General features: G+C 44.4%; 1 protein-coding gene across 3 annotated transcripts in view; it reads right to left on the bottom strand.

Moving 5' to 3' along the window:
• Positions 1-1,985: 1,985 nt before the first annotated feature.
• The window catches only part of MST1R (macrophage stimulating 1 receptor), an 83,561-nt gene continuing 75,419 nt past the window's right edge, over positions 1,986-10,127 (bottom strand). For all 3 annotated transcript variants that reach the window (XM_089525989.1, XM_089525997.1, XM_089526007.1), the window contains exons 19-21: positions 8,142-8,307; positions 4,927-5,063; positions 1,986-2,673 (exon numbers count right to left, since the gene is read on the bottom strand). In XM_089525989.1, coding sequence (XP_089382115.1) covers positions 2,439-2,673; positions 4,927-5,063; positions 8,142-8,307 — 538 coding nt within the window. In that variant the 3' untranslated portion in view covers positions 1,986-2,438. The remainder of the gene's footprint in view (positions 2,674-4,926; positions 5,064-8,141; positions 8,308-10,127) is intronic.

Below are 10,127 nucleotides of genomic sequence, written 5' to 3'. Positions count from 1 at the left end.
CATAATTGCTCATGTTAAAATAAAGCCTCAATCTGGATTGATCATGCTAAAATAAAGCCTCAATCTAGATTACACATGGCTTTTAAACTGAGAGCACACTGGGAATGAAGCAGCTTTGGCGATATTCATTGCATTATATCACCTCCAACCTGTAGCTGCCCTATCCCCCACCTGTCCCTTTTCATTCAGGAGAAATCTGTGAATGATCTGGCAACTGTGCAAGACCACATATGCAAACGTCCCTCCCAGGGCAGTTGCACAATTGCCAGTCACATGGTGCCAACATCCAAGGTTAAGGTAGTTCAGGAAGACAGCATGATTGGGGCAGTAGTCCCAGGCATGCAATTGCGAGAGGTATGGTGATGGCTGCCTAAAAACAGCAAGTTCCCATTTTTTATTAAAAGCATGACTGCTGTGAGAATGGGGCCACTTGCAGTAATGTCCTTAGTCTCAAACGTGCTACTAGATTCGTTCTCTCCCCATTTTTCTTTTTATAGTCATCTAAACAGAGACTCAAATTACTGACACTAATGGTCTCTCTAGATAATCTTGGTTGGTTGGTTGGTAGGTAGGTTGGTTGGTAGTGAAAGTTGTCTCTGTTAAATTTTGTGTGATATTCACTTCACTTCACTCCATTCCTCCTGCACTTGTAATATAGCTTCTTCAATTCCCCGCTATAGTTTTAGGGGCTATATAGACTGCCCTGATAGAGCAGCTCCACACTTTCCCTGGGAGCGCTGAATCGGGCTCACAACAACTGCACATTGCAGGCCCGGCAAAAGGCCACTCTTTCTTAAAGTGGCGAAAATCTGTCCTTGCTGCAGCGGCAGCAGCTTTGCACTGATTCTTTGGCACAGCTCTGCATTGGGGCAGAGTCAGGATATGCTGTGTGTGGTTGCCATGCCCCTACTCCATCCCGATGCCAACATTTCTTGCTGGTCTGTATAGCCCCTTAGTAATTCAGGGGCTGTACAGACAACCCATAAAGGGTGGCCTGCAGCAGCCCCTTTAGTCTCAGATCAGGGCCACGGCAACCGCACGCCATGGCCCTGATCCTGCCTTTCCACAGTGCAAAAAGTGGCTTCTTTCTGTGCCACACAAAGGGTGCTATTGCTGTCAGTGGCGTGGCTTTTTGGCCCTCCTTTGACACTGCATCATCCAGATGCAACGTCAGAGGAGTACTGATGCCGTGCACCATGTGGTATGGTGTGCGGCATCACGCTGGCCTGAGGGTGGAATTGGGGCATGAGTAGTATGGATGCCATACCCTGACTCCGCCCTCAGGTCGGCCTTAATGGCTGGTCTGTACAGCCCCTCAGGAAGAGCATTCTGGTCTTTCTCATCAGGGTGTTCCATCTTGCGTTTCCACCAAATGTGTCTCTTTAGGAGAAGGCCTTAAACGCTGTAGAGACTGGTATGGGAAAGTACAGACTTTCAAACAGGCAGCTCTTTCCAAGTTGTTCAGAACAAAGCTGAGAAATATTTACTGCCTCAAATCTCATCCAATCCCGTGTCCAAGTGGGCACGCTAATCTAAGTCCTGGATTACTATTGTTTTTCTATTCACTGCCATGGTGATCAGTAGATGTAACTTCAGCCCATCTAAAGCCAACTAATACTTTCTGAAATGGGAGGTGGCTTGGGAGCAGTCAACACCTTCTTGTCCTCTCTACTCCCATTTTTCCCTCTGCCCTCTCAATGCCTTTTTCCTGTCTCAGTCTAACCCTCTGGCTCTTTTTCGAACATATCTCTCTTGTCAGCAAATAATAACCAAAACTCTGGTTTCAAAAATTACTTAAAACACCTATGTATGATGCAGGCTGGCAACCGTACTTTCCTTCCATCTTTCCAGTAAGTGGGGTGACCCCTCTCCTTATTCACCTTTGAAGTGGCTCTTCCAAAAGTATGACACCCCTCACCATTTGGTGATTAGCTTACCTATGGTGGGCTTGCAAAAAAGTTCACTGTACAAAGAAGTCTGTGATATGAGCACTTTATAAATCCATTTATTCTGTTATATACATATTCAGCCACAGGCTGAGACATTAAATTACTTTATAGTACTTAATAAAGCTGTGTTCTGAATATGTCTCTGTTTCTATGTGATTAAGGGGACCTGCCCCAACTGTTACAGGAGGATGAGCTTATCTCTGTTTTTTAAAAAATTCCTGTTTCCCATCTGCCTCTGTTGACTCCTCAACCTCAGTAAAGTGGAGGCTATAGAGATATAAATGTCATAGAAGGACTCTGAATCCTTGGCCACAGATTTGTTGGACCCAGAAGGTGGATAAGATCTGTCTCCAAGCTCCAAGGTCTGACCAGAGTGAGTGAAGATACCACTTCAGTCTGAGGAGGGAAGCCACAGGCAGATATTCAGCACATGCTTTCACAGTATTATGCTCAACTTAACAATGTGCTTCTTCAGAAAAGTCTCATCTCTTAGGTGACTACTGTACACTCCTCTTCGCTTAGCCCACTGGATTCCAGTTCATCATCACAGCTTATTAAAGGGGGGAAGGGCTGGCCTTGATCAAGGTTGACATAGGTGACATTGAGGTTGATATAATGCTCCCCTTTTAGGCAGGATAGAATGTGTTCCACTTCCTCAATCAAGACAGAGAACGATGGCCGCTCCTCAGGACTTGGTGTCCAGCAGTTCAGCATTATGCTGTATCTACACAGAACAAACAAATAGTTGTATTAGAATAATACATAGAAGGACAGGAAGAATACCAGTCCAAAACCTCTAGCTTCATTTCTTAAAGGTGGTCTAGTATTTTGGTGTTGTCCATACAGGAGACCCAGCACGGTGTAGTGGTTTTAGCAGTGGACTACAACTCTGGAGACCAGGGTTCGAATCTCTGCTCAGCTAGGGAAACCCACTGGGTGACCTTGGGAAAAACATACTCTCTCAGCCTCAGAGGGAGGTAAACCCACTCTGAACAAATTTTGCTGAGAAATCCCCATGATAGATTCACATTAGGATTGCCATAAGCTGGAAATGACATGAAGGTACACAGCAACAACAGCCAGCCATACACCTTCTCTTGGACATTCCCAGGGTAACTAATGCACTTTTCCAAGGTGCCATGCATACCAATTTTTTGTCTCAATGGTTTTCATTCTCCAAAACCCCCTGACCCACAGTAAATGCTATGACTTTTCAGTTCCTGTTCACTTCTTGTATGGCATTTTCTAGGATTTCCATGGCAATTGGGCTTAGGAAAGGAGGATAGAGAAATTGGTCCCTTGCACACTACACAGTTATAGCACTATGATTTCAGTCTAACTGCCAATGCTTCCATCTTATGGAATCCTAGGATATGCAGTTCAGAGAAAGGCATTTAGAATTCTCAGCTAGAGAGTGTTAGTGCTTCATCAAACCAGGAATCCTAGGTTTCCACAGAAGGCTACCCTCAGAGTTAAAGTGCAAGGACAGAACTATAATTGGGTAATGTGAAAGAGCCTACTATTTGAGAATGGCTGAGACACTGCGAATCCCCGAGAACTAACCCATCTAACTGAAATGAAAGGCTGTACACCTGGCCCTCCATATCCACGAATTCTGCATTCACAGATTCAACTATCCACAGCTTGAAAATATATAGTTTTTTAAATTCCCAAAAGCAAAACTTGATTTTGCCATTTTATATAAGGGACACCATTTTACTACTTCACTGTACATAATGGGACTTAAGCATGCATGGATTTTGGTATCTATGGGGGTCCTGGAACAAATCTCACTAGATATTAAGGGCACAGTGTAAAAAAAAAAGCAAGGAGGGCAAGAAAGCTTTCCATCTAGGTGGTCATGATAATTCCAAGAAATACTGCACCTGATTTTATAGTGCATGTTCTGTGGGCTTTAAAAGAATTCAAAAAGCTGATGGACTCAACTAATTTTTACAATGTGGTGGTGCCTGCATGTTTTGTTTTTTTCAGTTTATCATATGTTTAAAGATAATTTATTTTGTATCTTGCCAACACTTACTCACCTATCAGAACAAATCCTAGAAGCCCAAACATTGGGTAGGTACTATTAAGATCTTATCAACTGACAGAATATAGGGTTGGAAGAGACCACAAGTCCAACCCGCTGTCATGCAGGAAAGCACAATCAAAGCAATTAAGCAGATGGTCACACAGCCTCTGCTTAAAAACCTTCAAAGGACACTCCATCACATACCGAGGCAGGTTATTCCACAGCTCTTACCATCAGGAGGTTCTTCGTAATGTTTAAGTGGAATCTCTTTTCCTATAGTTTGAATCCACTGCTCTATGTCCTAGTCTTTGGAGCAGCAGAAAATAAGCTTGCCCCTTCTTCAATATGATATCCCTTCAAATATTTAAAAACATTTAAAAATGACTATCATGTCACCTCTTACACACCCCACCATGGTGAGAATCATTTTAGCTTTTGCAGCTCTTAGAATTTTGTTGTTCGTTTGGGGTCAATAGCAACCTGCAATGCACATAAGGCCCCCAAGGAAATTTATGAGGCCCCCAGCGCCCCCCCCCCCAACATCCAAAAAGTAGTGTTTTTTGGGGAAATTTTTTTCCCCTTATCCACTGGGGGGATGAGGGAATTTGAGGCAGAAATAAATCAAAGGTTGTTTTTTTTTTAGCAGTAATGGTTGCCGAGAAGCTTGCACAATTCTAACTTCAGTTAGAATTGCAGAAACCAGAGTCATCTACTTTGTACTGTGCCCTCCCACATCTTTCCCTCATATGACACAGGAGACTGCCTGTTTGTCTCCACACAACTTGATGTAATCACATTCTAGGGTTCTTATTTTCCCTTTCAGGGAGACCTGCTGGAGGCCGCTACAACACTCCTATCATTCCACATAGTTTTAAGGACTAAGTAACTCATCCTTCCTTAAGAAAGCATTTTGAAGGGTCCAACCAAAGCCACATTTATACTCACAGAGAATCTGGACAGTATTCAGGATGGGGCAACCTCCTTCCTTGCAATAAATAGCGGGTGATATCATATGGGTCTACTTCAGGGTAGGGAGAGGCCCCTCGTGTCATCAGTTCCCACATGAGCACCCCAAAAGACCACTAGGCAAAAGAGCACAATGTTTAGTTGGAAAACATGTACAGTATAATCCACTAGTGGCAATCTAGATCTGAGATCCACAAATGAAGTGCAAACAGATATTGGGATAGGCAGAGTCAAAATGAGAGTCTGCAACAACTGGACTGTCCCTTCCACAAACTTCCAGCCAATTATCCCACTCTGAAAGGGATTCTGATTAAATTTTCCCACATATTTTGTCTTTTAGAACTAGCAACCAAACTAGAAAACTAAAACTAGAAACCAAACAGCAAACATCAATTTTTTTTAAAGCCTGAGAGTAGGATTTTATTACATGTTGTTTGTAAGCTGCTCTGATAATTATCCTTTTGAATGAACAAGGATAAAAATTCTTATTAAATAAATAAATAGGCATCTAGTAAAGGCTCAATTGATCCTCCAGCTACATGGGGTTGCCCCATGTAGAGCGCATTACAGAAATCCAAACGAGAGGTTACCAGAGCATGTACCACCGTTTCAAGGTCCCCCCGGCCCAGGAAGGGTCGCAGCTGGCGTATCAACCGAAGATGTAAGGTGGAGCGGCGAGTCCAGGAGCACCCCCAAACTGCGAACGGAGTCCTTCAAGGGGAGCGTGACCCCGTTCAGGACAGGTGGACAAACATCCAACCCCAGAGCGGGGGAGCCTATCACGAGCACTTCCGTTTTCTCTGGATTCAAACTGAGTCTGTTTTCCCTCATCCAGCCCATTACCGAGTCCAGACAGGCATCTAGAGGAGAGATGCCATTCCTGGTCACTGCATCAGTCGGAGACACAGAGAAACATATCTGAGTGTCATCAGCGTACTGATAACACCGCGCCCCGTATCTCCGGATGATCTCTCCCAGTGGTTTCATGTAAATGTTGAATAGCATGGGGGACAGAATGGCTCCTTGAGGGACACCAGATGTAAGGGCCCTCTTATCGGAGCACACGTCCCCCAGCTGCACCATCTGGAATCTACCCGAGAGGTAGGAACGGAACCACTGGAGCACAGTGCCCCTGATTCCCAACTCCCTCAGGCGTTCCAGAAGAATACCATGGTCAATGGTATCGAAAGCCGCTGAGATGTCCAAGAGCACTAACAGGGACACGCTACCCCTGTCCATGCCCAGACGAAGATCATCCACCAGGGCGACCATGGCAGTCTCAACTCCATAGCCCACCCAGAAGCCGGTTTGAAACGGGTCCAGATAATCAGTATCATCCAAGATCGATTGAAGCTGGATTGCAAAAGCCCTCTCGATCACCTTCCCCAAGAAAGGCAGTAGCGAAATAGGCCGATAATTGTTATGCATCAGGGGGTCAAGGGAGGGCTTTTTAATCAGCAGTTTTACAATGGCTAATTTTAAGCTGGATGGAAATTGCCCATCCCTAAATGATGTATTAATTATGTGGTGTAACATAGTGGTTACAACTGCTCCCCCCTGAGCCACTAGCCACGAGGGACAGGGATCGAGAGAGCAAGTTGTCTTCCTAACACTTCTAAGGATCTTGTCCACATCCTCAGTACTTACAGGCTCAAAATGATCCAGTACAATTGAGTCCACGGAAGCTCTGGAGACCTCTACTCTGGTTTCTGACCCAATACTGGCGTCGAGATCAGCCCTTATCCGAGAGGTTTTATCCACGAAGAAGTTGTTAAATTGGTCACAGCAGGCCTTGGATGGTTCCAAAATAGAGTTCAGGGAGGAAGGAAGCTGGGTAAGCAACTTACTACCCTGAACAGCTCTGCTGGACGCGACTCCACGGACGCGATACGCGCAGCATAGAACGAGTTCTTTGCTGCGTCTATCGCCACTCCGTAGTCCTCCAAAAGAGAGTCCAGGAGTGCCTTGTCGGCTAAGCCCTGATGTCTCTGCCATTTGCGCTCTAGTCGTCGCAGGACCCGCTTCCTTGCCTGGAGATCTTCCGTATACCAGGGCTGTTTTTTGGAAGCAGGCCTGAGAGGACGCTTGGGAGCGATACTGTGTATAGCCCTGGAGAGATCAGTGTCCCAGATGGTAGTCAGGGCATCAACAGAATCGCCGTCAGATCCAACCATATACCCCTCTAGGGCTTCTTGGAACCTTTTGGGCTCCATCAGCCTTTGAGGGTGGACCATTCTAATAGGTCCGCCACCCCCAGGAGGGATCTGGGTAGATGCCTTGATTTTAGCCTCTACCAGGAAATGGTCCGTCCATGACAAGGCGGAAATATTTGTTACTTCCGCCCACGGACTTTCCGTGTCCGTACAAAAGACCATATCGAGTGTATTATCAGCAGAATGCGTCGGCCCCATAACCAGTTGAGACAGGCCCATGGCAGTCATGGTATCCATGAACTCCCAAGCCGCACCAGATGGACTATGGCTGGCCACGAAGGAGATGTTGAGGTCCCCCAGAACAAGAAGCCTAGGGAACTTCAGCAGCAGCTCCGAGACCAGCTGTGTCAGCTCGGCCTATAGATAATGTTGCCTATATTCAGGAAAACAAAGTCATAGTAAATTATCTTGGCTTGTTCTCCTAAACCATAATTAGCACTAACCACAGTTCTCACTTGGTCAGCTTAAAACGGAAGCAAAAGCCACTAGTCTCCTCCATGCAACTGTTCTGGAGGGAGGAAGGAGCACACAATTCCCAAAACTCATTTTCACAGTACTAAACTATAGTTTTGTGTTATGTTTGCATAAAACCACTGTTTCATCAAGCTGGTCTTTTAATAGTGGGATTTGCTTTTGCTCTAAATTTGTTGTCTTCAGTATGGGTTGACACTCTTTTTTTCTAAATGAAAAAGGTTCAAGAGAATTCAAGGTTCAAGAGAATAGAAGAGGGGCTTCTTGGTACAGACTAGAGACTGGAGAATGTGTGCTCTTAAATTATTGTGGGATTACAGCTCTAATGAGTTTTAACTAGCATACCTAATGGTGAGGAATCATGGAAGCTGCAGTCAAAATATCTGGGTGCCGACAGATTCCCTATCCCTGACTGCACAAGCAGGATGAAAAAATGCTAACAACAACAATAACTATTAGCACCTTGGTTCCCATGTTCAAACAGTATGTGTTGCCTTTGTATGGACTTACTACATCAGACTTTGTGGTAAACTTTTGGGTCCGCAAGCTCTCGAGTGCCATCCATTTAACAGGGAGCTTTGCTCTGCGATGTCGCTTGATGCTGTAATACTCCTTATCAAAAACATCTCTGGCTAGGCCAAAGTCGGCCACCTTTACTGTGTAGGTCTCATCCAACCTGGCAAGCAAAGAGAAAAAAGGAATAAATGTCTTAGAAGAAACTTGGCAGCCATATAAACTACTTATCTTTTGAGATGGAAGTCCCCTTAAGCATTTTAGTCATTTTAATCTGGTACGGGGGAAAAACAATAGTGCTTACAAATATTCAAGGCCAAGAAACAATTAGTGGCTTCCAATTTAGCTTTTGGAGTGGGCAAGAGGCAGACACGTAGCGCTACACAGAATGTGTTACCCACTAAGGAAAATGAATATGGGAGCAATCCTTGCAAAAAGGCCTTCTTCACCTACCTAACACAAATTTACAGCACTGAGGGTGAAACTACATGTTATGTTAAATATGTAGCATGCTGCTAAAGATCACCTTAGTTTTACTCTAAAGTAAGCATGTGATCAGGACTGGCATATGCAAGTAGGTGACTTTTTTGTTGTTAACTGTCCTCAAGTCGACCTGGACTCATGGCAACCCTGTAGACGAGACATCTCCAAGACCCCCTATCTTCCACTGCTCTGCTTAGGTCTTGCAGATTCATGCCTGTGATCCCCCTAATTGAATCTAGCCATCTGGCATGTGGTCTTCCTCTCTTTTTACTACCCTCTACCTTTCCTAGCATTATTGTCTTTCCCAATGAGTTGTGCCTTCTCATGATGTGGCCAAAATACGTCGGCCTCAATTTGATCATCTTGGGTTCTAGGGGGATTTCGGCCTTGATCTGTTTGTCTTTTAGATTGTATACAGTATCTTCAGCAATCTTCTCTAGTACCACAGCTCAAATGAATTGATTTTCTTTTTATCTGCTCACTGTCCAGCTCTCACATCCATACATAATGATGGGGAATACCGTACTTTGGATGATTCTAACTTTAGTGCTCAATCTTTGTTCTTTAAGATCTTATCTAGTTCTTTCATTGCTGCCCTTCCCATTTCTAGTTTTCTTCTTATCTCTTGACTACAGTCCCCATTCTGATCAATGTTTGATCCAAGGTATGAGAATTCTTTAACTACAGTCATCCCTTTCAATTCGAGGGGGATCTGTTCCCCACCCCCCATGAATTTAAAAACTCATCAATATTGGGGCCCCATGTATTTCAATGGCCACATGCTCTTGCACGCACACAATCTTGTTCCTTCCCTGCTCACCATCCATGAAGACCAAGGTCGTGGATCCCAAGGCCGTGAAAAGAGAGGGAGAACTGCATTCAGATTTCCTCATTGTCTAAGTTGAATTTATGTAGGTCCTCCACTGTCATTATTTTTGTTTTCTTCAAATTCAGCAGCAAGCTTGCCTTTGCACTTTCTTCCTTGACCTTCCTTGGTAATTGTTCCAAGTCTATGATGTTTTCCACTAGTAATATGTTGTCAGCTGCATATCTCAAATTGTTGATGTTCCTTCTTCATATCTACTCCTTTTTTCCCCCAAGTCTAAGCTTGTCCTTCATATAATATTTTCCTGTGTACAAGTTGCACAAGCAGCATGATAAACAAGTAGCTACTTTAACATATTGTGCGACTTGAACAAGTAGCATGATTAAATGCAGGCTTGCCAGACCCCTTTGCTAACTAGGAACTATTCTGTTTCTCTGTATTCTGTTCTTACAGTAGCCTCTTGTCCTAAATACAGATTTCTCATCAGGACGGTCAAATGTAGTGGCACTCCCATGTCTTTAAGAGCGTTCCATAGCTTTTTATGATCTCGGCAGTCAAAGGCTTTGCAATAGTCTATAAAGCACATATTGATTTTCTTTTGGAATTCCTTGGTGTGCCCCATTAGCCATTGAATGTTTGCAATGTGGCCCCTAGTTCCCCTACCTTTCCTGAAC

Source organism: Sceloporus occidentalis, unplaced genomic scaffold (assembly GCF_023333645.1).
Source record: "Sceloporus occidentalis isolate IW3139 unplaced genomic scaffold, rSceOcc1.0.p SCAF_1, whole genome shotgun sequence".
Classification (NCBI taxonomy): Eukaryota; Metazoa; Chordata; class Lepidosauria; order Squamata; family Phrynosomatidae; genus Sceloporus; species Sceloporus occidentalis.
The sequence above is the reverse complement of the archived record's forward strand: the minus strand, read 5'-3'. Positions and strand labels throughout refer to the sequence as shown.